The sequence below is a fragment of the Chroicocephalus ridibundus genome, chromosome 2 (genome assembly GCF_963924245.1).
Source record: "Chroicocephalus ridibundus chromosome 2, bChrRid1.1, whole genome shotgun sequence".
NCBI lineage: Eukaryota > Metazoa > Chordata > Aves > Charadriiformes > Laridae > Chroicocephalus > Chroicocephalus ridibundus.
Window position 1 is genome coordinate 115,886,009 of NC_086285.1, and position 27,314 is coordinate 115,913,322.

A 27,314-nucleotide genomic window follows, 5' to 3' on the forward strand; every position below is an offset into this window, starting at 1 on the left:
CTATTATTAGCATGCCAGTGTTGCACCACGTACCGTTTGCCCACGTTTAGGCCCTCAGCACAGGAAGATCCGAAAGATTTGTGCCAAGGATCTGTAGGCAGGGAAATTTCTGCTTAAAGGTTTATTACCACTGAGACAAAGGGATTTCTCATCATCTGCTGGAATTTATCTTCTCACTGGTCATAGACAAACTGATACACCAGAGGTGGGGAAAAAAAAATGTTTTATTGTTTAAAAACCTTTCAGAGGTGGCTGGTATCTTTTGTAATGAGAATACATCAGAGGGCGTGAAATAGCAGATATGTTTCAAACTGTTCTCTGGCAGAAGAATGAAGAAGTCCAAGCCATGGCCCATAACCCTGCCTTTCATGCGTGCTTAAGGTAAACTTTATCCCTATTTATACTCAGTGTTCCCTTCCAGATCAAATCACAAGCCTTCCCCACAAGCATAGCTTGTTGTCAGTTTGTTTGCCAAGGTCTGTTCTCTCCTGCTACACATTTGTATTTGCAGCACGCAATAGGCAAATAATGCATTTCAACCGTCAGTTTGGAGCACGCTCGCCTATCAGATCTGTTGAGAGTTGGTGTTGACTTTGAGCTGACATTTTTCATAGGAATTGTAGTAAAAATATCGGCCGCTCTGCTGCTATTGGCACGTGTCGTTGGAGGCTTAGGTTTATACATGATTTGGAGTGCAGTCAACAAGTGAAGTTCTCCTGTCCCACTCTGCGTCACGTAAGGGGGTCGGGTCAGCCCCACCAGCCTGCAATGCTCAGAGGGGCTTGCACTGAGCAAATCTGAGACCGGCACCCACAGTCAAAACATGCTCATCCCCTTTCCCTTTAGTCTGACGCTATGCCGGTCACCTAAAAAAACATTGCTGTCCTGCCACAGCAAGCTCATTCACAACCATCTTCCCTTCCCTGTGCTTTCCTATGTGGCGGGGAGGTTTCCACAGCCCCTCTTCTGCGCTGCTGCTCGGCCACTGCTGGAGCAGGAGCAGGTAGCCGCTATCACTCGATTCATCAGGACGCATTTGGACGCCAGCCGCAAAACGTGACGTGACTGGGTTCTTCAGCCAGCGGTGAGGCTTTCCCACGGCTGGGTCCCATCGGCGGGCAGCAGCGTTTTCGGTAGCGCAGGCGCGTAGAGCGGGTCCTTGATTGCTCCGTGAGTCATACGCCCGATCCACAGCAAGACAAAGGGATGAGGAAAGGAACAGGGCTTCCTGGTAATTGTGTTTTTCATGGTTCTCTTCACTGATCCAGTAACAACATAATCATAGAAATTAGAGACAGAAAAGCTCTCGCTGGGGCATTGTGTTAACACTCTGCCAGTTCCAGATTGCGATCTACCGAGCTGTGGCAGGTAAGTCATCACCCCCCCGGGTTGTACTCCACCCAGGGGGGGAGAAAAAACAACACATGAAAGGAGAAAAAAAAAAAGAGAGATATTAAAAAACAAGCTGAGCTGTGGCATTGCCACCACCTATTATGGGCGACTCCTGGTGCAGAGGCCTTCATCGCATCGACTCTGCGCTGAACAATCCCCATGGCGGGGTGCCGGGCTTTTCCTCGTTTTTAGCCAAGGAGAGTGGAAGCAATTATGGATTTTGCCAGCTCTATTCAAAGAGGAGAAATACTGGAGCGTTGCGGAGCCCCCGGAGAAGGCAAATGCTGCACGGCTCCCCAGCTGCTCCGCCACTCTGCCACGTTCCAAAGCTGTCAAAGGTTTGAGGAAAGAGACAGTAAGGAAAAGCACTAGGACAGAGTGTGACGGATGTTTTACGGGTATCAAATGTCTCACCAAGGTAAGACAAGTGACTTGGGTAAACAACCGTGTGCTGAGGCAACATCTTAGTCTGGAGACGGTAACTAGGGAGCCAAGATGTTAAATAGCGAAGGGTAACCCCTTCCCATCTAACTCACCTATTCCCCCAGTGGGCATGCCTGGCCTATCACTTGTCCCTGGCTTTTAACTACAGAACTATCAAAGTCATGTCCTTAAAATAGTATGGCTTATATTTTTCCTGTTGTACTGGCTATTGGTGCTCAAAAGCGCAGTCTGGAATGACTCCCTGAGCGTGCGTCCTTGCACCAGGACGGTGACCCTCCCTGCTCTTGCTGTGCGCCCTCCACAAAGTATGTGGCACTGAGACGTCAACGCATCGCACGAGTCGGGCTGTGTTATTTGTCATCTTACAACACGTTCTTTTTTCTTTGATTTTGGAATAAGTGGTCGTAATAATAACTCATTGTCCTCTGGTTGTTTTGCCAATCTTGGGAAGAAAACTTTCCTACCGCTTGAAAAAAAACCCAGTACTGAAACTTCTTCAATTTGTAGATAGTTCTGGCAAATCATGGCTGTGCTGGGCCTAAGGATTGGGGGGGGCGGGAAATGGAGATAACTGATGCACTTAAGCGTGTGTCATTCTTCATCTCTGCACACAATAATTGACAGTGAAAGGTCAAAAAATGGTACCGGTCGGGCTGCTCACAGATGGTGCACCAAAACTGCGACGGCATTTTGGCAGGCTGTGGTACTGGGGTGAAATGAGCACTGAGACCATGGGCCATGGTACCAGGAGCCGAAACAGGGATTGTCACCAGTGGCCCTAGGGAAGGAAGAAAACAGGAGGAAGGAGAGGGACTTGGCGGAAGAGCTTGGATACCACCATTAAAGCTGCAACAAGTTCAACCGTGACCTGTCGCAGCCTGTAGCCACAGCTGAAGGGGGAGATTCCTTCCCATCTTGGACCAACGCTTCACTAAATAGTTTCTAAATATCTCACATCCCTTCCCAGCGCATCAGTGCCACCGTAACCCCAATTTGTATGATGTGCCGGGGCAGCACCATGCTCTCAAGGAGCCCCCGGGCCCCCAGCTGAGGGCAGGGGACATGCAAGTCCTTGGGCAGTGCTGGGGCTCACACGGGCTTTGTCACACATGACTGTAATGACGCTGGCTCTAGGGGAACGTGGCCGGGATTTAACACAAATAACGTAACCCAAAAGTAACGCAGGTCAGTTCATGGCAGTTACTTGCACGAAGCAAGCCTTCATGGTGGGATGGAAGAGTTTGAAAGGGCAAGTCTTGTTTTCATCTCACTAGCAACTGTTTTAATCCAGCATAAACACCAGTGTTTGATTATTAGTAGGTTACACAGTTGCATTTGCAGTGTTGGGTAATCGCCAGCTGTGAAATTTAGCCAAGGCATAAAGACAAACCTTTAGCAACGGAAACATGTCCGTTTGTCAATCTCTAAGTGAACCCAGAAGAGCTTAAAACACGTGAATTTTAAGTCATGATCCTGTGCAAGGGGATTCTACGACCTTACTCACTGCCCTGACTCACCACATAGTAAATACTGCTGTGATTTAGAAAAATGTAAAAACCAGTGACTTACGTCAATGAAGCTGTATGACCACATGTAACAAATAACATCCTTGATAAACAGATAGCGCGTATCAATCTGAAAGAAAGACTCTATGAAGTACTCTTTTGTGCTACTATCCTACTGCTTCAATCGACGAGAGGTTTCCTTTTGTTTACATCATTCCTGGCAATAGCATCGTGACAACCGCAGTCTGCCTGCAAGAACGCACATGGGCCTGGGAGCCGGGCCATACGTTAGCAAACTGCGCTGTGCTCCACGCGTTTTTCCTCCTTTGCTTAATAGCCTTGTGCTTGTATACAAAAGGGGGGAAAAAACTACTTGTGCACAGTACCTCCTTCGTGCCGATCAGCTTCTCCCAGGCAACGCTGAGGTCTCCGTATTTGTCATCTCTGTGTTAAAATATTTCTTAGCAGAAGGAGGGAAATGACATCAGGAAACCAAGCCAAAACAAAGAAAACCTGTTGAAGCGTGCACAGTTTGTCATTAAAGTGTAATCCAAGCAAATTTTGTTTGTCAACAGTTGCAGGAGCCCATACAACAATATTCTGAAATGATTTTTAACCGGAAATGTTTTCATGTTAAGTAGCATGTCTGAGCTTAACACTAATGGTCCAAGGCTTTCCCAAGCGTCAAGCGAGCGCGACGAGGGTGCCGTCGCAGCACCTCTGCCACATGCGTTAGCCGTAGCCACCACTGCCAGGCTCTGCCAGCGGCGGTGCCACTGTCCCTCATGGCACGTCCCTCGCTCATGCGGCAAGAGGACATTGTGCTGTAGGAGCCACGTGTTTTCTGCTGTACGCTGCACTGATGCCAAGTCAGAAGTCCCACCAGAGCAGGGTGGACAAACCTGCTTAAGCACCAATAATTACACTCACCTGGGACAGGGGTTTGGCTCTCAACTCATCCAGCTTTTGTTCAGTTATCTCTACACCTCAGCTTGCTCCCCCTCTCTCTCTCTCTCTCTGAATTTTAAATAGACGATATGAAACTCTGCTCTCACACCTCAAGAGCCAGTGTATCATATTTGATCCAGACTTTCAGCATTATAACTGGGAGCAGAAGTTGGATTTGTTTTTTTCTTCCTCTCTCAAAAGGTCAAGGAAACATGAAACTGCAGAAGTCTAATTCTTCTCTGTGTCACATTTGTGTAAGCCCAGAGGGCAACATGGCAATGGTATTTTTAATGCTTTTTTTCCCCCCCCACTGCCTTTTCAATCCACAGTCCTTGGCACATCTGGTGACAGCTCACACAGTAACGCACTTACTCTCACATCGCTCCTTCTAAGAGGTTGCTTCTGATGAACACTGACAGCACCTGAAAGGGTCCCAGCCACCCCCGCGCACGCGAGATAAGCAGGGGTCTGGGGGGGCGGGGAGGGCGCATCGCAGCGCTCGGCCGCACCGCGGGTTTTCTGGTCCCAGTGCTGCACGGTCACCATCCACAGTCCTGGGCACTCACGTGCATGGTTATCGTTAAATTGTAAATACCGTAAGAAGGTATTTGGTGTGATTTAAAACCCCCATTAGCGTGCCTCCAAAGCCCCAGCTGGAGAAGCTGTGCTGTGCTAGGCTGAACGCTGAGCAAACATTGATGGCTTCTGTCTTGCAGTGTTTACAATCCAAGAAGGAGCCCTGCACCAGAGCTCTCTGCTACGGTTTTGTTATTTGTCTTTGGAAATGAGTCGTATGATTTAAAGCGTCATAAATGAGCGCGTCCTTTCTTTTGCCGCTACTAGGAAAGCAATTACTTTACAAAGAGCTGCGAAGGCAGTCCTTTACCTAAAGACTTCATCATCCTGACCAAGAATTAGTCTTCTGATATAAACCCAAAATCCAATACTTCTTTCTGCAGCTGTAACACACTATAATAAAATATGATCTCACGGTTCTCAAACCCTTGCCAGGTAATAATGATTCAGCAGGAGCAGGGCAAGGCATCCTGAACGGGGACACGCTCTCAGGTAAACCCGCTCTCAGCCTTATTGGCAGAGGCTGCTCCCAAAGCTGTCCCACTGATAACATGGATATATGCAGTTAGTGGCTGTGGAGAAGCCCACAGCAGGACTCAGGTGAGTTAACGTCACAGGTGTATATAGCATGAGTGGACGCTATAGGAATGGCTTTTGGCCCCACGCCACGCGTGCCAGGCGGCTGCAAGCGCCTCGCTGAGGCTGCACCCGGTGTTTGGGAAGGAAATGACGGTTTCTACAGCTGCGAGCGCCAGCACTGGCGCACAGCCTGGCCGTGCCCTTCCTCCAGGTGAGGATCGAATCTCTGGAAGGCAGTCGGGAGACGCGCTGCCCCTCGGAGTATGGCCGGGCGCCGCCGCCACCATCCATCATGTATGCATAACTCCTTCGGAGTTCAAAGACAAAGTTGCAAAAGACTTGTTATTCCTCAGGGTGCTCTGAAGATTTATGTACTGCCACCTACACCGGCGGTGGGAGATGTTTACCAGTCTCCAGTGTCAGCTGAGCTCAGGGAGCAGTAATGTGATTACAACACTCGCACGCGCGCTCAGAAACACTTTCTATCTCCTCACCCGATCTCCAGGGCAGTTCACCAGCATTAGAAAAACAAACCAAACCAAACAAAACCAACACCAAAACACCACCCAGATCCCAGATCCAAACCATCTGAGGTGTGGGTCCAGAAGCATCCCTAGCATTCCCCTTTTCCCCCGCCATGGCAGCCCTCCGTTTCATAAATTATGTTTGTTCCTCCCACAAGCCTTACCTCATCTGGGGGCAGGGGGACGTTTAGAGCCAGGGGCTTCACCCACAGGCAGGTTGTACCTGCAAATATGGAAGGGCATGTGGAAGGATGGCCTCACGCCACCGCCATCACTGCGTTGCTTGCCAGAGTAATTCACCAAGAGCCAGAGACTGAGATTTAAGCTCTCAGCCTCCGCTGGCTCTCACGCTGCCCCACAGGGGGAAGCTTGTACCTTTTTATTGCTGTCCCCCCACCCGCTGCACATACGACGCCTCGGGGCCACCACCAACACTGCTTCCCTCCGTGCCCTGCAAACACCCCTGTACCCTTTCTCCGGCCAGGGGTAATAATACTGCAGCCCTCCTTCCCCTCTGCTGGCAGCCACGGCGTGGGCACCAAGCGGCAACTACAGACGGTGTCCCAAGGTCTGGTTAATGTTTCAGCACTTGCCCATCACAGGTTGCACTTTGAGCCGCATACAGCTCATTATTGGTGATCCTGGCATTTATAGGTTTGTTTCCACCGGCCGGTTGGGTGCCTTCTCTTTTTTAAAGAGGAGGTCGACACCAGAAATCTCATGTCATGTCAAAGCGCCTGATCTCCGCCCACACTGCTGAAAAAACAGTAAAGTGCTCTGCCATCAGCGTAACCTTGATTTCTACAGACTTTGGGGTTTTTTTGGCACATGAGAAAAGGCTGCAGCATCTCTGGACAGCCTGTGAACAGCCGATGGGGCAAAGTTCTTGTTTCCTTTGTAGTGAAAAAGTTCAGGGCCGGATTTTGATTATCACAAGGAGTTGTAAAGTACACAGAGCAGAGATCGCGCATTGGGTAGGAATTATCACCGAGGTGAAAAAAACAAACAGAAACAGCGAAACAAACTCATGCCCAGCTGAGGCAGCGCTGCCCCACATTCTGCTGTGCACGGCCCCGTACCTGTGCCGCACACGTGGCTTCCCAAAAATTCCGGGCCACGCTCTTGACATAGCACAGCCTCCCCTGGCACGGCACGGCACAGCACAGCAGGGCTGCCAGGGGAGTCCTGCCAGGGCAGCTGGGGGATGGAGGGCTCATCCTGCCCTTTTGACAGCTTTCTTCAATATGCAAATTAAAGAAAATCAGGTGAAGGACCAGAGTCCAGTGTCATGTCACTTGGCTCGCGCACACACACGCACACGCACACACACACAAACAAAACCCAAAGAACAAGAAAGAAAGAAAAAAAAAGCAAAAGCAAAAAAAAAAAGCCCAGAGAAGAAACCAATGGATCTGTATTTTTATTTTTTAGCAGAACTGGCTACCCTGAGCCAGGCTTAGGATGTAAAGGTCAGTTGTTTCAAATGCAGTGATGGATGCACTCCCACACTGCACCCAACCTGCCTCTTTACAAGGGTGTGAATATTCTTTTACAAGTCTGGGAAAGAGGAAAATTCACATTTTGTACAAAATTAAAGTCCTGCCTGACAGCTCTCCAGCTGTGGGCTGTGCCCCCGCTGTGTTGTTGCTGCATCCTGCCTTGGTTGGGCTCCGTCGCAGCCTTGGCTCCTCTCAAGGTTCCCGAAGAAGTTTTTTTGTCTCTTACCACCAGATTCACCCACACCCCCCCGTGCAGATATCCCCCAGCCGGCAAAAGTCATGGGGATTTAGAAGCGAAATGTGAATATTGCAGTTGCCATGGCTGTTGGGAGACAAGCGCAGCCAAAGGACCCAGCTCGCACACTCCGCTTGTAAAATGCCACCAGCAGTACATGAGAAGAGGTCTGGAAAAATCTCTCTGCTCCAGGCTTACACAACTGGGCTGCGAGCAGCGAGGGGTAGGAGCCGTGGGAACTGGCAGCGGGGTGACAGAGGAGAGCATCGAGGCTGCCCAACTATTCAGCTGCAATCCAGAAACTGAGAGTTGCAGCAAAAGCCATCTCTCCCCCCGCCACCCCCACCCGCCCCATCCTGCTTCCAGTCCTGCAAAACATTCCCTCTCCTAGAAATTTGCATAAGGCTACGTACATTTCCTGCAGTCCTTGGGCAACAGACCGAGCTGTTGTTCAACAATTTACGGGATCAAAGGCAGATTACGATCCTATCGCCGGAACAGTTAAGTTTTTACACGTGAGCTTTTTTAGATATCTTTCCTTCAAGATCAAACTCTGACGTATCCCAGGGAAGTGAGTTTAGGCAAACCACACAGCTGAGGAGCAGGAAGGATTATTTATTTTTTCTTACACATAATAGAAAAGTTTTCTAGGGCTTTCTCAAAACCCGTAGCTCTTGTCCTGTACCGAGCCAGCGCTCCCTGGACGCAGTTTAAAATCCCCACGGCAGCTCTGCCGGCCTGCCTTGCAGCAGGGAATTTCCTAGGGCAGGAAGCGCGTCCCACGGGATGGGAGGCTCAGCCAGCTCTTCCTTCGATGGCAGAAAGGGCCGAGGCACCAAGGGCCAAGCTGCGGCTGTTACAAGCGCCTTGCATGCGATTTCCCCGCTCTCCATCCAGGCCCCTGGCAGCTGGAGAGGAAGCGGCGCGTAATTAGCCCCAGGTGGAGGGAGCAGCTCTGGCTCCGCAATGGCAGCTCCCCCCACCCTGCCGAGGGAGCCCACAGGGGCTGGGGAAGGTGTCCGGGGCAGCCCGCTTCAGCCCAGACTGACCGGCAAATGCAGAAGAGGGCTGGGGTAAGGCCAGGATTAAAGGCAAATCTTCACGGAAGCAGAAGATCCGAAATCAAGCTCCCCCTGAGTCCAACAAGCATCACGGAGCAGCAGGGTCGTGTCACCGAGGAGCTGCTTGGCCAGATGGGGAGAGGCTGGCTAACACAGGCATCAGCTGGTCCGCGCTCTCCTCCTCGCTCCTCTGACCCTGTGGACGGAACCCTGAGCTTCTGTATCACCGCATTTGAAAGGAAAGGAAATGAAATTTCTCACAGCGGAAATACCTGTCGCTTATCAGCGTAAATGGGAGGGAAAATGATGCCCTCCCCCCAAACCTCCATGTGTGCTGCTTATTTAAATTCCAGTTGCCTCTAGCCAATGAAGCTCCGAAAGCGGTGCTGGCTGTTGGCATGCTCCCCAGCCGGGCTTCGCGCGCTGCCCTCCCTGAGACCACCAGCAGCCTTCTGGCCTGGGGACCTGCACCACGTCCACTGCTCCCACACTCACATCCAGGCGAAGGAGTAAGGTGTTGCAGGACCAAGTGGGAACTCTCCCACAGAGACACCTGTATGCCCACATTCCCACCACCTCTTCCTATGGTCCAAAGAGACGGTAGGGGATGCCACTTCAGAGGGTGGCTGGGACATTCCCCCCATGCCGCAAGTGCCATGGACACAATAGGTGAGAAATAAGACCAGGTATCTCTCAAAGACCCAGGGGACATCTATTATTTTACTGACCAGACAACAAAGGAGGCCGCCTGCATCTGAGCAGCCATCCACAGCCTTCAGAAACTTGGAGACAGCTGCCAGGGCCAGGGAAGATGACACGGTGACAAGTCCCAGCAGGCAAGGAGGTGATGTTGGCTGAAGCTGCTTGTGGCAGGACAGAGGGAGTAGAGGATCAAGGAGGTCTGGTTTGTTAGAGGAAGGGAGGTGTAGCTTTACAAGAGGCAGTATGCACTTTGCACATGTAAACCTATGAACTAAAAGGAGATATCGACAGGAGGTTTCTTCCACGTATCACCAGCTAAGGAAGAAAGACTTTTGAGGAAGCCCTTGGAGAAAGTTGGCAGCACATCACTGGAAATACCTTGGCTGAACACAAGCCAGCTGAATTTAACATGAAGAATGAGTTACAGCAGCAACTGCCTAAGTAGCGTTTAATACGATAACCTGAACTAACCTTTTGGTCGAGGTTGGCAGAGGAATGCCTGCCTCACACCTCACCTGGTGGGACGTCCACCTGGGGAAAGGCCCGTGGCAGCAGAGGCCAGGACTGTGTGCTGAAACCAGAAACACCATTGACTCGAAACTAAAAACAATCCCTCTGTTTTTTAAAAATGCCTGATGGATTTTATTATTAATTGCCTCTCTCTTTGGCTTACCCCTGTCACAGCACAGAAAGCAGAAGTTAGAAAAAAAAGCCGAGCTGTCTACACAGGGAAGATGTGCTTTCTCTCATGAACAGAAGTTGATCGGTTTGCATCAGAGCAAGATTTGCTGTTGTGGTTAGTTTAGTGGGGTAGCAAGGATCAGATGACTTTCAAAAAAGTACAAAACTAGCCAAAACAGTCTCTAGGCTGGTTAAATGGACTATGCGTGATGTTACGTAAGCGCTCTCAGGTCAAACAGGGAGAGTGATGGTAGAGGGAGAGTTCAAACAAGGAATGCGACCAGAAGTACAAAAGAAAACAAAATAAGACATTCGGCACAAGGTCAGGCAATCAGAACATTGCAGGCTAGAAAAGGAAGTGAAATTACAGGCTCTGGCAAAACAGCCGAACGCTTACTCAGGAAAATTACAAAACTGTTGTGATCCTTACCATCAGGTCTGTGTCTGCTATCCAGAACAATTTCCAAGGCAAACTACACAAATGCATAAAAGCAAGCTGGAGGACATCACATTGTTCCCACAAATCAGTCAAGGGCTTTTTTATTTTTTAGGTATTTTTATAAACGCCAGTACCCATATATGTACGATGTCCATACTAGGAGATATATAGAGAGCATCCTGGTAAAATCTATAAGCTGGTGGCAAATTACGATCAAAATTGTCTTTTCCATCAACAGCTTCTAAAGGAGAGGTCAAAAAGCCGAAAGCCGCCAGCCAAGCACTAAAATCTATTCACAGATTAACAGAAAACAGTTTTGCTCCTGCAAAAGACCTATGACACTAGAGGAAGAGTTGAGATGGGAAAGAACATTCAGTTTTATGCTGAAACTAGATAGGACACGTCCATTTATGAAGGGTTTATCCCCAACGTGAGCCGCTCTGACCCCGAGTGTTTGTTTGTAGGGGAGGAAGCAGCAGCAAGCTTGAAGGGTATGACACATCATTTCCCAAAGAGCTACTAGACTGTAGGGACTGCAGAGGCGGGACCAGACATTTTCCTGTGTGTTTATTGAATGCTGTACTGGTAAAACTTAGAGGCCTGGCAATTGGGAATTATTTTCTTACTACTGATACTCTCAAAAAGAAGCTGAGCCCTGCCAGGCTGTGAAATGCCGCTGATGGAGGTGTTCCAGGAACGCTTGCCGGGGCAGTATTTCCCCAGCAGTATGGCAATCACGCAGAAAGGGAGAGACCCAGAGAAGCCATGCAAACACAAGCAACCTACGGCAAAACCCACAGCACTGGGATTGACCTGCCCTCGCTGCAGTCAGGCCCATCCTCTTCGTCGTCAGCTGAGTGATTTGATGGAAACAACAACAGAAAAAGACATGTGCCTGGTTTATATATGCCCAGACAAGGGTTCTTTGCTGCGAGAGGCTCATGTTGTCACACACCTACAGACAGGGCTCATTGCCCAGGGCAGGCCCTGGCTGGGCTGCCATTAGAGAAGTTCTCCAAAAATATGCAGGGTGAGATAGCTGTCAGCTGCACTTATTTAATCCACAAGCTGACACCTGCCCCCCCCCCGCCTCCCGGTTAAGTCACTAATTCAAAGCGTTGCTACCTGTGTGCATCCTTACAGGTTTATTATGCGTTGGTGTAAACAGCTGAAAGATCAATGCTTTGTCGGTGGAAGCACACGGAATTTGGCAGAAACCCTGCTATCCAGTGGAACAGGGATTAGCTGGGAGGCAGATGTGAGTTATTCATGTCTGCATCAGCTTCAGGAACCGTGATTCATGTTAGGTGGCGAGGCAGCATTGCAATGCGGCAAAGGGCTGTGCAGTTTATCTGCGGTTGGAAGCTACCCTAGTCTGCAAGCTCGTGTAGCAAGACTTGTGATCCTTGCTGGTTTTAGTCCCAGACTCAATGCCTCGGAGCTGAAGGCGTTAGAAAGCTTCAGAAAGAAAAGAGAGTTTTAAGGCAAGAAAGCCAGTTTCAAAGGGAAAGGTGAGAAAAATGGCTAAATGCCACGGCTGTGAGCTGTCAGCAGCAATGCGTGCAAAATTTAGATGGAGAAAGTAGTCTGAGGTTTGCCTTTGTAGCATGGCTAGCATCCCTTTATGTGATTTTCTGTGCGCGTAGAACTCCAGGCACTCATTGTCGTGATGGGGACCAGAATAGGCACTGAACCACATACAGCACACGTGGATGCAATTATTATGTCTGGAACAGCAACAGCTTTAAGTGACGTTTTGCTAGAGAGAGTGGCTAATCTAATCTCTTCTCCTTCAGCCTGAGCACTGGAACTCACGGGAGAAGAGCCCGCTGAACCAGCGAAACAGAATAGAGACGTAACGACTCCGGCAATTGGTGAACGAGAGATTTAAAACAAGTAATGTCCTGAAAAGTGAACAGGAGCTGTATTCGTGTCAGTAATCCCTATTTGGCAAAAGCCAGGAGGGAAGTTGACAACTGCAAGATGCCAAGAAGAGGAAGAAAAAAAGAAAACCCAAACGAGCTTTAAGAGAACTACGAAGCACTCCAGGAATAGGTTTTAAGCCTTAACAAGAAAACTGCAGAAGCGCTGTGAGAAAAATGATGAATGAAAAGAGCCTTTGACAGGCAGCGCACGGTTAACTGCAAATGGCCTAAATTCCATGGGTATAAAAGTGACACTTAACAGGGTCATGGTGCACCTGGGCTTCCAGCTGCACCGCACCTTCTGCTGGCTGAGCTTCCCTCCTCTCCAAGGGGAAAACCCTGATCATTCCCCACTACCACCCACACTCACTCTCACTGGTTTCTGCTTACTTTCTCCCGCCACCCCTTTTCCAGTGAGGTTATCACCTGCACCCCTCTGCCCGGGCAGCGCCATCCCTCTGGCCATGGACGGGAGCTTGCAGATGGTCTGCGCTGCCCTCCCGAAGCAAGTTATCCCAGTTTCAAAGCGAGTTATCCCGGTTTCGTGCTTTCCCTGCGCCCCTTCCCTCCCCCATAGCGCATGAGGCCAGCTGTTACAGCTTCAACGGCTTTATAGACGTGTACATTGACCTCATGGCAGAAGGCGGGAGACGTGTGGGATACCACAAGCCATCCCCCTCCCGAAACAGGCAGCGAGACACACACACACCCCCACACCCCCCCCCCCCATGCACACAGGCGGCAACGCCAGTCTCAAGATTCCCTCCCCATTGTAATTATTTTTGCTCTGCACAGAGATTTATCACATGCAGCTGCCACAAGTTGTTTACAAGACACAAAAGCCATGAAAACAAGGTTGACGAAGCCTGCGTGTGAGCTGTTTTCCCTGGCATAGATTTGTCATACCTCGGAGCTCGCTTACACCCTGGCCAGCCGCGCGGACTCCAGCGCTGCACAGCAATGCTTTCCCTTCGTCTTCGGGGTCAGCCCAAGCGTGTGTTTTCAGTCACAGGTCAGGTTTTGACACAGACGCCTTGCAATTAAGTTTATCGCTGCAGCAAGAACAGCAAAACTGCCAGTGATTTTTCCCCTTTTTTTCTTATTCCATGGCAAAACAAGTTTCCTAAAATAAACTTTTCCTTTGCTCTCCCAAGGATGAGTGACTGGCGCATGAAGCCTTTGGTTTGTTTGGTACTACCACTCCTGCTCAGTTCGGGTCACAACTCCACCTGATGCCCTACATCTACCTATCTTTGATAATTTTATCTGGAATTACTTCCAAGTTTCTGCTCTGAAAGAATAGGTTCGGGCAAACTTCAATAGCCTGCACCAAAATTATCAGTGCTAGATTACAGGAAAGCAGAAACTCCCTTTTGATATTATTTTAGTGGGTACTCAATATGAGTCATTTTCTTTCTCCAAGTTAAATAACACCTCAGGGTAGGGAAAAGCTTTTACATGGTGTGCCAGGTGCTACTCAGCCAAAGGGGTTTGGTTTATGACTACAGCTGAACTTCTAGGTGTAACCTTAACGCAAGTAGTAATTAAAAAAAGGAAATGATTGGCCTCAAGCAAAACTGGTCACAAGTCCGCAGGGTAAAGTCAGTCAGCAAAATGGAAATGCAGCGCTCATCACACGGGCAGGACGTCGGTGCTCAGTTACGCTAATGCCATTTTGTGTGGCATAATGGTAAATGAAAACAGCGCAGAGACCACAGGCTTTTACTTTCAATGCAAACTGTTAACCTGAATGGCAGCAGCTTTCTTCCTCATCCCATTTTCATTTTCAGTACTGCAGCTGTTCTAGTGGAATTAAAGAACTGGTCAGCTCAGCAAGCAAAGCTCCATTTATTTTTTTTCTAAACTTGCTGACATTTTTTTTTTATTTTAAAGGGCAGGGTAATGAAGAGTAAAGATCTCTGAGAACGCCCTTTAATGATCGGAGTCCCCCACTTTTTCTCTAACCCACAACACACCAGCAACCTGCTTTGGAAAAAAAAAAAAAAAAGAAAAAGTCAAACAAATCAAACAATGCAAACACATTTGCATGACATTGTTTTTCCTTCATCAGTGCTTGAGGCGTGGGTGTAAGGAGTGTTGCAATAAAGTTGCTTCCTGCATGTGGACCAGGAAGCATCTTCCAAACCTTTACCAAAGATGACACTCCTCTTCAGGTGTCTAGCACCTTTGAGAACATATGCCACAAAAGGGTATCTATTGACCAACTTTTCCCTCAGCATTGACCTCGCAGTTGCATAAAAGTGTACTTCCATTTTATTTTATAATTAGCCTTTAAAAAAAACAAACAAAGAACTAAAAAACTATACATAGGTATCCCAGGAAAAATAACCTAGAAGTATAAAGTACAGCGTGTCCAAAGGGGCAAGACACAAAGCACTTTCTGGACTTACACGCTGTTCCTTGAAGAAAAGGTATACTGCCATATCAGGCTATATTTTTTTTTTCTAGCTTTATTGCAATAGAAAGTATTTTTAAAAAATTCTATACGCATACAGTATGTTAGGATGACTGTGTTCCTGAACCTGATGCAGACATGAGTAAGCCAGTGCTTACTATTTGCCGCCTCTTTTTTTTTTAAATATAATCACTGATTTTAAACTTGAAGGTTAAAGAAAGGCAGAAGCTCAGAATTCCAAAGAGTACTCCAGAGAACAAACGAAGAGTATTTCTGACACTAAAAAGAGATAAAGGCACAACAGAACAAAATGCATACACATTGCAGTCTGAATACTGCAGTCTTTTACTCATAATGATACCCTTAAATTCCTCAGCTCTCCTGCTCCACAAAGCCCTCCCCCAGCCTCCCAAACAGACAACTGGTTTGTTTTTAAGGATTAGCCGGAACTATTTTTTTTCCTCTAGAGGTCTCTTATTTCACTGTTGTTGGAAGGATAAGGGTGGGTGACTGACATTCAAGTAAGTTGAAATGCGAGCTGCAAGTCTTTACGTTTTTCAGTAGTAAGTCACTTTCATAGCAAAGTCCTTTTCAGAAAGGTAACTTAGATTCTGTTGGCCAAAATACACCCCCATACAACAGGGATCTCTTCTGAATCTTAGTCAGTCTTACCTGTTTAAGTATCTTACCAAGACCTGGCTCACAGAACTCAGATTTCAACCCGATACAGTCTCTTCTATTTCAGTCTACTAGAATTACTGAGTCAAAAACTTTGTCATAGCTAGTCCAAGAAACGTAAAAGTGGGAGACCTTGTCCTCCCCCCTCAGAATTTGTCATCAGTGATGTCTAGGAGCTGTATCACAAAGACCTGCAAAGAACGCTTGCCCCAAGGCCTCTTCTGGCCTTCTCATTTCATCTTCAGTACAACTTCCCCATGGGCTGTCACATCTCCCAGCCCTGAAGTATTTCTAGGAGCCAAAAGCTGGAACTCTTAGAAGGGCTTAAGATATCCCCCTGAAATTTAATAAGAGTTGCCCACATAGCTCCCTTTGGCCCCTTTAAAAAGTTTCTACATCGCAGAACATGGTCAGGTACTTCTGGCCCACTTTTCAGCATTCCTTTAAACATCTGGTTAACAACAACTGCTAGCGTAGTTCTCTGAACCAAAGTCAGTATGAGCGCAAAAATATTTCTCGCTTCCATTTATTTCAAGAGTAAAGCTGTGTTTTCTGCAAAGCTCGTATTCAACAAAAATACTCTGTAGGCATCCATTTTTAAAGAAAATATTTTATTACATTATGGGAAAAAAGCATAATCATCCAAAGTTGGTATTGTTAAAAAAATTGAAAATTTATTTTAGACAGCGTGTCGGTATATTCTGTTCCACATGGGAATGATAAGAAGACTCTATATCATTACTAGATATTGCACAGTCTGAAAGAAACAAAAACAAATCACATGATCTTGGGAACCATCTCACATTATGAAAAACCTACAAAGAAAACATTAAAAAAAAACCCCAACACACAATCCTTTCTTTCTACAGTAGCTTTAAGTTTATAATTCTTGGAATGACCATATTCCACTGAAGACCATCTCAGTGACAGGAAGCTTCATTTCAGCAATCCCTTGTGCAAATAAGATTAATAAAAAAAATAATAATAATGCAGTGAAGTCTTTTGATATCATGTGGGTGGCAATAACCACACAGCTGTTAGATCCCTGCCTGGAAAAACGAAACGGGGAAGGAGAAGGAAGGGGACTTAGGCCATAAGTTTTGCCTGCAACTCCATCTCTGCCGCCCTTTTGAGTGCAACATCCACCAGTAGCTGAAATCCACTAAAATCCTGGTTAAGGTCTGGTGGGGTTGGAGGAGGAGTGTTAAAGAGCCCGCTTTGTGCGTTTGCACCAGGTCCCAGTTTAGATGCGTCCTCATGGTAGGAGAGGGAGTTGTCTGTGAAGCCGTTGGCCGGGAGCTGCTGCAGGTCCGTGGTTTGGCCTACGTCAGCCGGCTGGCAAAAGTGGAACGGGGCGTCTTTCAATGCAGTCACAGTCGTGTGGCAAATCACCGATGGCCGAGCCAGGACCGATCCCGGGGAAGCTGGCTTGGAAGAAGACACAGTCTTGCTGAGCTGTGCGCCAGCGGGAAGGAAGGCGGTCTCCTCCAGCAGGGGAATGTAGTTCTTTGTGCTGATGGAAGACTCTACCAGGCCGCCCTCGGGAAGCTTGGTCCCTCGCCGCGAGATAGTGAATTGATTTGGGTCTTTGCCATCCTTCCTCAACATGTCAGGTAAAAGCCTGCGGCGTGCATTGATAAACCAGTTGCAGACCTGGGAATATAATGACATCTTAATTTCTACCTTCATTCATTTCCAACTATGTGCCATTAGAGTCGTTGGGTTAGATTAATGAATCCCTCCAAGCAGTTTCCTTAACTGCAGAACAAAAGAGAGACCTACTGACAAGTTCTGACACGCCTGGCAGAGGCCCTTCCCTTGTCCCAGCTCTACCCCCAGCTCCCCACTCCTGTTACAGAAAGCCCCGGGACATCTGAAGACTGCTAGCCCCAACGGAGAGGTTTAGCTTTTAACTCTGTGCACACACATTAACCTATTAGCTATTGTTCCCTATGCTTAGGTTAATTAACAACAGGAAAACCTTTTCTCTCTGAAGAGAGCCACTCCTCCCACAAATAGTTACTGATTTTCCTTGTTCAACTGACTGTGTCGACAGACATAACATGAATTACCTCATTTAAGTTTGTCCTTGTTTAAATATCAAACCAGTTTCCTGGGAGATACAGGATAGTTTATAGTTCAACGTCTTTTTTCTGTTTACTACATAAAGGAGGTTTTCTTTAGGATGTTACTTTAAGGAAATTTTACCTTATAGCCAACTACAAAATTTGTACAAACTAATTAATCTGGAAAAATAAAGCCCAGAAGTGAACAGGAGTGCTCTATATTTAGCGCCTCTCAAAACCAAACCAGGGTTTACCCAAGTTCTCGTGCAGCCACCTTCCCATGAGGTGGAAAGCAGCAGTTGTCAATAGCTATTCCACCAAAGATGATCACAAGACTAATGTGTCCAACAAATTACCTTAGGCAGACACTTTAAGTCTTTTGGGGCCCGATTCCACAAAAATTAGCACACATGCTTGAATTCACGACTGACTGTTCTCCCAGAGAAGTAATTTTATTCACAATAAACAAAGACCATCATAGCACAATTCATTTGTATTTCTCCTTACAAGTGCTATCAGAGGGCGAGCGAGTAACAATAATAAAGGAAACCTCACATGCGGCGTAAACATTTCTATCAGTGACTAGATCACAGGTAAATTAAGAAGAAAACAGAAAACAGCTCCTTTTGAAGCAAGAACTACTTTTTTTTAATACCTGTAGTGTGGAAAGGTGTGTTTGTCGGGATAATAGCGCTTTTTCTTGCTCTGAAGGATAAGCATTGTATCGGTGCTCATACAGCCAGTCCCGAAGAATCTGCACGGATTCCTTGGGCAGGTTGCCACGTCTCCTCCGTTTGCCTGAGCCAGCAGATGAGGAAAGATCCAGTGGGACATCCATAGTGTCATCATCCTCTGTTTCACTGCCTGATATTGCAACTACACCTACAATTATAAGAAGAAAACAATAATCAGCCTCCTAAATCTGTAAACTACTGAGCTCCAGCATCCTATGGTTCAGATACTTTTTATTACATTAACTGTCTTTACTGTGAGTCATGGTATAGCCTCCCATACAGGAGATTTGTCCTGTAGCGTTAACTTGTCAAGCTGTAGCCTTTCTGTCAGCTGAACAAAAAGTAGCACCAATGATCTGTTCCTAGGGGAATTCTTCTCTGCAAACCCTCATTTTCTTGTTCCCCTGGCAACCTTTTATCTGCTGCATGTTATCAGATAGCTCCTATCTAATGCCAATATTGTCCAAATTTGCTTGCTATGGTATGCATCCAACACTTTTCTGCAAGGATAACTATCCAGCGGCTGGGCAAAAGGTCAATATGCAAGAACTTAAAACACCCAACTCAAGCAATGGGTTATTTAATTACTTCTTAACATGCTGATGCTTCCCTCCTGGGAGGGATAGCTTGTAGATTTTATAAATTAATAGCTCAATCCAGATGTATTAATAAAAAAATAATGGAACAAGACAAGAAGAAAAGTTGCATCTGCGCCCACCCGAGTGGAATTTCACTTACGAAGGAAAAAAAAGTACAGGAAAAGGAAAGAACCAGGTGCCTAGAGTCCACCAGTTTATCAGGAGATAGACTTCTTTAATTTAATTGCACTTCTGTATCAAAGAACCACAGTCATTTAATGTTTGGGTGGATTGGTTTGTTTGTTTTAAATTTACCACACTTTGCATCCTAATTATTTTTTCAGCTCCATGGTTTTCATCTCATATTTTAATCTGTGGAAATGTGTGTTCTGTGCTACACTTACTACAAAGGCTCCAGATTTACAAGTTAACTGCATACCTTTTTTCTTCAATACAAAGGAACAGATTTCAAAATTTGATTATCCCTTTATATATACACACCACACTGCTAGTAACACAAAGCTATGGTATGTGAATAAAATTAAAATAAACAAACAAGTATTCAGTAGTTAGGAAGATTAAAATTCTACTCTTTTGGTAGGATACACAAGTCACTGAGTGAACAAATAGTACTGCAAAATACAATGAAAACCATGCTTTAAATACTCACCAGGTTAAGCTCACCAGAAATTTTAGGAACCTTACGAACTATATATAAATCCAAATGAAATACCACCCATTTTCAACTAGTACAATACTATCTTCAAGTGAAATTATACTGGCTTTCAGAAGCATTTTCTAGAAACTATAGAAGGAAAACAAGCCTTTAATCTTTCTGTGTTTTGAACTTAGATTGTGGGGGCGGTGGGGGAAGAAACTTGCTCATTCCTAGCATCAAAACTAAAAACCTTCATAGTAAAAACAAGTTAAATGTCAAAAGTATAATTCAAAAATTCTGTTCAAGGAAACAAAGTTAGCCCTAAAATACAAGAGGTGTGCCCGTGAAAGCATAAAACTATATAAAGCTACAGTTATATCCACAAGTGAAGAAACAGAAGGAATTAATGCAATAAAAAAAAACAAAACACACCAACCTCCGCTCCGAAAGAAAGAAAGAAAGAAAGAAAGAAAGAAAGAAAGAAAGAAAGAAAGAAAGAAAGAAAGAAAGAAAGAAAGAAAGAAAGAAAGAAAGAAAGAAAGAAAGAAAGAAAGAAAGAAAGAAAGAAAGAAAGAAAAGCGAGCGAGCATGTGCAAATTTTCCTCAATACCTGGGGGGGGGGGCACAGGAGGACCTCCTTCCCCACACTTTCAAACTTTAGCCAAAGCTGACATGGTAAATTATTCTTTCCTTTCCCTATTTATGAATAGCTCCAACATCCTTATATTTAGTTTAAGCTGTCCAAATTTCAATGCATATTTTTGATATGCAAGCATTCCCAGCAGGATGATCAATCTGCAATTTGCCTGGCATAGTGACTTCCGTAACTTACTGTTGTTCTCATTCTCCCAATTGCTGATTTATGTAACAGACAAACACCAAACTGACATACCAAATTTCTCCTGTGATGATTAGCTACATAAATTATCCAGTCACGGAACAGGAACAATAGGACAATATTTAAATAGTCAACACAAGATAAAACTCTAAATTATGTAAACAGGTTCTTAATTCATGTAGAAAGTATGTCAAGTTTGCTTTAAACTGATTCCGAGCAAACTACTTTGTATTTGTCATAGCTTCACGGAAAGTGCTGTCACGCTTGCAACCTAACCTGAGAACAAGCCTCACACAACGGGCTCCTGGAGCCATAAGGAACGTTTCTTGGAACAAAGATCCTGCACAGGCAACATGATGGCTCTGCAAAGCAACTCATCCCTTTTAAATTGAATTTAAGAACTAGCTAAAACTAGCCTACGCTATTCAGACAATGTTTTCAAGTGAGCTGTTCTTGTTTGTCAGAAACCAGAAGTATTGCAGCATTTCAGTGGGTTGGGTTTTCTGTTTGTTTTTAAATATAATAGGGAGCAAGACAGGACCTTGGAAAACAGGGAGAGGCAAACAGGCTGGAAATAAGAGGGAAGAGAAGCCAAAGAAACTACTCCTATGAGAAAGTTAGGTGTCTAATGGTTTGAGAGCTATATTTATGTGGCATAGCAAAAAGTCCTCCAGACACGCGCTACCACATCTGGAGTAACCTCCGCAAGTTCTAACACACAGCAAAAAGACTCCATGGGAGCCTCTCTGAATTTGAGAAAACTGATTTGACAGCAAAACTTCTTCTGGAAGAACTGTTGCTCTTTTTCACCCGAAAAAGAAAAGCCACAAGATACTGTCTGAAAGCCAGCAGCATAAAAACGTTTCTCTATTTTGCAAACATGATCTTTTGCTAAAGTAAAAGTTGCCATCTGACTAACCGTAACCTACCTAGCAAGAAATGAGTCAACAACGGAGCCCGCCCTTTGACCCGCTCGCTTAGTGTGTCATATTAATTGACACAGTAAGTTAGTGACACAAAGCCCGTTTTGGTTAAGCAGGAAACTCAGTGTAGTACAACTTTTCCTCATTTAAATGAGCTCATTTAAATAGCTGATCAGCCCTCTGCACTTGTGGCAGATCTCTCCAGCGAGATACAGAGCGAGCAGCAACAGGAAGTCATGGCTAGAAATCTCGCACTACCCCAGCTGATATTTTTTTACTAGAGCAGGAGCCACGTTGTTGCTGTCAAGGCTCTGTTTTCATTAAAGCGTTCCTGCTGATTACAACCCAGCTTTGTTTTTCGGTCTTGTTAGTAATCATGCTATCTGCTGCTGGTTTCCTGTTTTAACAGGGCCCAACTGAAAAGGCTTCTGGCTAGGCTCCACGACTGGACCACTGGCTTACTGTTATTTACACCCAGAATAAAGGCTTGTGGACATGACGAGTAGCCCCAGCTGACCTACTAATTTATTTCATCTTACAAGCAGGCTAGCGACAGGTTATTTTATGTCTTCTCCTAAATACACTTAACCTAAAAACTGCTTTTATAGGACTAGATTAAAGCAGCGTGAGTTCAGTTGCAGAGAGGTCTGAGAAACAATACAAAATCCCAGTTCTCCACTCCTGCCATCACCACTTAGATGAGCAGTCCACGCTATTAATGACCTAAGAACTACATGATCAGCACCCCTTCTTTATAAATTACTTTATCCTCCAGGCTTCCCAGCTGAAGTCATATACATGATTGAACGCACTGTTGCATCGTATCACAGCCCAAACACTTCACAGTCCTTCCGTAATCAGCTCAGGGAAGATTACACCTAGGATCTCGAGTCTAGGCTCACCACCCAACCGTTAACAGCTTGAAACAACTTGTGTAAAAGTACAGCAATGACTAAAGTCGATTTCAAAATAAACTCCTGCTACCTAAGAAGGCATGCTGAAATACTTTGAGGGGGAGGACAAAGTATTTAGAGAGGCTGAGAAAAATTAAGTTAAGCAAATGAAAAATTTAGGCTGAGTATCAGGGGAAAAAAAACCCAACACACAACTATCCCATTGTGTCGAGGAAGAGCTTCACAGAGGAAGTGGCAGAAGCCGATTGTTATTCAAAACAGGACAAAGTATACCACAAGGAACAATCTCTGCCCTCCAGAGAGGGGATGGACAAAAATCACCTTACGGAAAACCTCCACCCCCTTAGGGTTCTCTGAGTTTATTAAGCCGGATTTTTTTTTGTTTTTATGAGCAGACAAACAGAACCAGTTCCCATTTAAGGCCCCGATCCTGTTGTAACCAAGTTCAGTAGGATTCCTCACATGTATAAACTTGAGCACATGCCTGTGTCTTTGCGAGACTGTATTCCAAATCAGCTAATTAACAAGCCGAGTATGTTCAGTGTGATTGCTATCACGTTGTTATTTGTAAATTAAACTATCCACAGAAGAGTCCTCGAGGTTTTAATCCACAGCCTGTTAACTAAAAAAAAAAACCCAACCGAAACAACAACCAACAAAAAAATCCAACACACAAACAAAAAAACTGACTAAAATTTAATGTGAACTTAAAAATCAACAACCAAAATAAACTAGCTTAAAATTATTCATAAGTAACCAAGAACTACAAGGATGCAGAAGGGAAGTTCCACAGTTAAAAAAAAAAAAAAAAAACAAACCAAAACACAACTTTTTCCTCTGCATAGGTTTCATAATTGAGGAACCAGTTTATTTGTTCTCCTCTGCATTTCACAGAGGAGATCTATCGCTTCTAAAGCAGCCAGACTTGGCTATGCCATACACTTTTTTTCTTTAAACGGGATTTTTCTAGGAGTGCAAGCAAGAAATCTGTAACAAAGTCATTCTTTGAAACTTCTTGAATAAGCCTGAAATGCCAGGAGGTCACAAATAACTACAAGCCCAACCTTTAATAAAACAAAGGCGCCCTAGCCCTAACATCTTTTTAAAAGTTTCCTTCTTTGTCTCCTCACCTTTTAATTTCTGCCACGCAAACCCCAGGCCCATGGCCCCTCTCAAAAGTTCTCCCTCCTGCCTGTCACCTTTCATTGTTTCCATTGTTTCAGCCCAGGACTTGCAATCCTCAAAGCAGATCTTCCCCACCACCACCCCTCTCTCTCTCTCTCTCACACACACACACACACAAAGCCCTACACATGCATACCTAGAAACTACGTCAGCGTTTTTCACACGCATTTATTTCGGAGGTGGCAAGAACAACAGTTGAAAGTGCAGGGAGTTTGGTATTTCACCAACCAGCAGCTGCCCTCGGGGAGAGAAGTCTGAACAATGGAAGCAACAGCAGACAGGAAACCAGCTCACCACTGCTGTGCAAATAGGGAGCATAGGAATGTCCTAAAAATAACTGGGCTAAATTAATTCAGTGAAACCATAAAAAAAAAAAAGAAAAAGGAAAAAATACCAAACCTGCTTGCAATAAGGTTATGGATCTCAGCCTACCTAAGACGACTGAAACGTTTTAAAGTGGCTGCTGTCACTGTCTCCAGAGGCACAGCCGGCGGAGCTCGGTATGCAGCACATGTTGTAATCTAAAAATCCGTGCAGTCGGCTAGCAGGCTGCAACGCGCCCTGCGCGCCCGGCTCCTGCGGCAACTCGGAACGCTTCCCTTCTAACCACCACCCGGCCTGCTGTTTAAACTTCGTCTTTGTGCCTTAATTCCCTTTGTGTGTGCTCCCCTTAAACGAGTGGCACGTCCAAAGCTTCTTACCAGGGCTACAAACCATATTAGTACATGGCGTTTCCAGCAGCCCGATGATTTCACGACCGGCATATGCATTAACAGCTCCAAGCGTATTAACAATGAACCAGGCTGCTCTACTATAGAGCCGCAGGAATGCGTAGTAGGGGAAAAACAGCACAACTCTGGAGTACTGAACATGCGCACTGCTCCCCTCTAACCCTCCACTTCGGGTAATTTAATGGTCTTTGAATGCAAAACACCCTTCATCCACGCTACAGACTGGTAAATCGCAACTGAACAGATCCTGCTTTGCTCTAAACTTCTTTCCAGCCAGCGCAGATGTGTTAAATCTGAAAGCACGTTCCGCGTCTTTGTGGCCATGCTCCAATTTAAAGACACTTAAAGCACCACAAGCGAAAAGAATTAACAATCCTCTTAACTGTAAAGTTTGTCCGTTTGTAAATCAACACAAAGAAAACTTAAAGAGCCTTATTTTTAGGGGGGGGGGGAGTCGTCTTCCTCCTTTTAATCGTAACTATGTCGAAACTTTGTACTCTTTTGTTGTTGTTTTAAGGGATAAAAGAAAGGGAAGGGGAAGGCAGCAACTTTCAGCAAAACAAGGCGGCCGAGAGCGCGGATGGGGTTTGAGCCTCCCCCCGCCGAGCCCCCCAGCCCCACGCCGCCGCGAACAAAGAGTTGCCCGACGCCGACGGGTCGCGGCGCTCCGAGTTGCGGGAGACCCCACTTTCCGAGCCCCAGGTTGGGAAAACGACCCGCACCCTCGCCCCTCGTTATCGGGACGGCAGGGATCTGTATGGAAAAGCGACAAGCGTTTTAGCGGAGGGCAAGGGGAAGAGGGTCGGCCGAGGGATCAAAAACAAAACTTCGCGAAGGCACAAAGCGGACGGCTGGACATGTTTTTGACAGGGAGCCAGCGGCGCTGAGAGGCGGCCGCCTCCAAACAACAGCCCCGCATGTTTTGTCTGGGAGCGGAGCATCCACTGCCATCTTCCACGGGAGCTCGGCTGGGGGGGGAGTGGGGGGCACTGGGGAGAAAAGAGCCGAGGAGAAAAGGAAAACAGACTCCGTCTGGCTTGGCAACAGCCACACACACGCGCTTACCCCCCCCCCAAGTCGTTCCCGTAAGGACTGGAGAGGCGCAGGGCACCCCGCTTTCTCCCAGCGCCCCGTCACAACTACCTTTTTTACTTTTCATCTTGATCGCCAGGACCGAGACGCCGCTGCCGCCAGACACCCCGCACGCCAGGAGCGCTCGCTCGCCGACGCAACTTTCTCTCCCTTTGCTGGACGCTTCTCCTCCTTTAAACTCGGCGAGGAGGAGGACGGAGAAACAGCAGCAGCAGCACCGCCGCCGCCGCCACGGAGCGCGAATCCAGGCGCCCAGTCCGGGGCCGCGCTGCTGTCAGCGGGAGCCGCAGGGCTCTGCCTCCCCGGGGGTTTTCTGGTGCGGCCGCTGCCGGGGTGGGCTTCCCTCCCCCCCTTCCCTTTGTTCCCTTCTGCCGGCGATTGGCCCCGGCTCCTTAAAGTGAGGAAAAGCACGGGAGGGAAAGGTACACAGCGCCCGCCCTCCCCCTCCTCCCGCAGCGAGTACGGGAGAGTCACCGAGCGCTGCACTGGCACTCGCGGCTGCCGCGCTGCCTCCTCCTCCTCCTCCTCTCTCCTCCCCTCCCGGGCTGCTGGGGCTCTGTCAGACGGGAGGGGAGGGACGGGCCGGCTGGGGGGGGGCGCCCGTACCCGCTCGCTCATGCACGCACAACGGCGGCGGGAGGGGGGGAGCCCTCCGTGCCTCCCGTTCCCTCGCCTTTCTTCCAGGCAGACGTTTGATCATTAAACTGGAAGGAGAAGGGGGCGAGGGAGGGAAGGAGGAAGGCGCGGGGCGGGGGGGGAGATTTTGACAGCTGCCCTTGACTAGCCTCCTCCTGTTGCTGCCGGATGAACCACCCACTCCTTCGCGTGAATAGCGAGGAAAAGAAAGGAGTACCTATGGCAGGAGAAGGAGCCCTCCAAAGACCGGCGGCCCCCGACCGGCTTGGCGGGGGCTGCTTCGCCTGCTGCCCCCCCCCCGCCCTCTCCCCTGCGACGGCACTGAACGAGCCCCGGCGCCGGCCACCCCCTCTCGCGGGGGGCCGGCGAGCCCCGTTTCTGGGGTTATTTTTACATCAGTTCCCAAAGGTTGTTTTTCTCTCCCCCGCCCGGTGGATTTTGGTGCGACACACGCTCGTAGCTGTAAAAGAGAAAAAAGTCTCACAGCTTGACTCATCCCTCTCCGGCGAGCACGTGGTGCAGCAACAGTTTATTTTCCTCCGGGATTGGGAAAGGCGGGAGCTGCGCCCCGCTCGTTGGCGGAGGGCTCGCTCCGCATCCCCACCGAGCGGCGGCCACGGGGGACGGGGACCCCGAGCAGCCTCGGCGGCGGGTGCCGGCCCTCCCCCGCCGCCCCCGTCAAAGCGAGCTGCCCGTAAGGCGCCGGTCTGAAATTTCACGCGCGAAGGTTTTTGGCGTGGAAAGTTAAAATAAGCCGCCTGGCCTGGGAACACGCGTGGGGAACGTAGCGTAGCGTGCTTTTAATGCCCGTGAGTGTGTATGTATTTGTATTGCTCCCGCACTGCCACATGTTGGGCTGTTTGCGGGGGGGGGGGGGCGGGGTGTGCGTGTTGAGAAGCAGACGCTTTAAACGGCTGATGAAATAGTGAATCCCTACGGCAGAGCAGGGCTCCCTCCTGCCTGCCTTCCCCCACCCGGGCATCCGCACCAACGCGCGCTCGCAGCAGAAGAGGAAGCAAAAGCGTTTTAACAGCAAAATCCTCCCCCCCACCCTCCCAAAGTACCTCATAACTATTTTTATGTGTCGTAATTACAGCGACCTTGCCGGAGACAGAACAGCTGTTACATCCCGGGGGGGGGAGATGGGAGGGGGAGATGGCTGGTGAGTCACGTCAGTTAACAAGGCCGCCCCCCCCCCCGCGCCCGGTGCTGGCCGTTGCGGGGCCGGCGGCTCACTTTCGGGTGACCGTTGGAGCGTGCTCGCTGGTGCCCGGGCTGGCGGGCGGCGGAGCGGGCCGGGCCCACTGACTCACAGCGCCGCGGGCCAGCGCCGAGGCGGGTGGACGGGCGGTTGT

General features: G+C 47.6%; 1 protein-coding gene and 1 long non-coding RNA gene across 6 annotated transcripts; both read right to left on the bottom strand.

The window, feature by feature from the left end:
- Window positions 1-291: 291 nt before the first annotated feature.
- LOC134510748 (uncharacterized) lies at window positions 292-6,446 on the bottom strand. 3 transcript variants are annotated; one of them, XR_010069711.1, is made up of 4 exons: window positions 6,133-6,426; window positions 3,728-3,854; window positions 2,482-2,614; window positions 292-1,721 (listed from the first exon to the last, which is right to left on the bottom strand). It is a non-coding gene; the product is annotated as an uncharacterized LOC134510748 (long non-coding RNA). The 3 variants fall into 3 exon arrangements; XR_010069713.1 differs by lacking the exons at window positions 292-1,721; window positions 2,482-2,614 and having other exon boundaries at window positions 3,032-3,854; window positions 6,133-6,191; window positions 6,344-6,446; XR_010069712.1 differs by lacking the exons at window positions 292-1,721; window positions 2,482-2,614 and adding an exon at window positions 3,032-3,610.
- Window positions 6,447-16,198: 9,752 nt separating this feature from the next.
- TGIF1 (TGFB induced factor homeobox 1) lies at window positions 16,199-25,787 on the bottom strand. 3 transcript variants are annotated; one of them, XM_063326622.1, is made up of 3 exons: window positions 25,375-25,787; window positions 18,326-18,552; window positions 16,199-17,257 (listed from the first exon to the last, which is right to left on the bottom strand). In XM_063326622.1, exons 1-3 carry the CDS (start codon window positions 25,388-25,390, stop codon window positions 16,691-16,693), a joined length of 810 nt encoding a protein of 269 aa, XP_063182692.1. In that variant the 5' UTR covers window positions 25,391-25,787; the 3' UTR covers window positions 16,199-16,690. The 3 variants fall into 3 exon arrangements, with proteins under 3 accessions (XP_063182692.1, XP_063182693.1, XP_063182694.1); XM_063326623.1 differs by lacking the exon at window positions 25,375-25,787 and adding an exon at window positions 24,202-24,888; XM_063326624.1 differs by lacking the exon at window positions 25,375-25,787 and adding an exon at window positions 23,446-23,545.
- Between the last annotated feature and the right edge of the window lie 1,527 nt (window positions 25,788-27,314).

What these genes read in the sequence shown, in the direction of transcription:
- TGIF1 (XM_063326624.1), bottom strand. Translation starts at nt 23,530, where the DNA reads ATGGAAACAATGAAAGGTGACAGGCAGGAGGGAGAACTTTTGAGAGGG. An exon ending in TGCGTGGCAGAAATTAAAAG is followed by an intron (nt 18,553 to 23,445) that starts GTGAGGAGACAA and finishes TTATAATTGTAG; the next exon opens with GTGTAGTTGCAATATCAGGC. An exon ending in CACACCTTTCCACACTACAG is followed by an intron (nt 17,258 to 18,325) that starts GTATTAAAAAAA and finishes TTATATTCCCAG; the next exon opens with GTCTGCAACTGGTTTATCAA.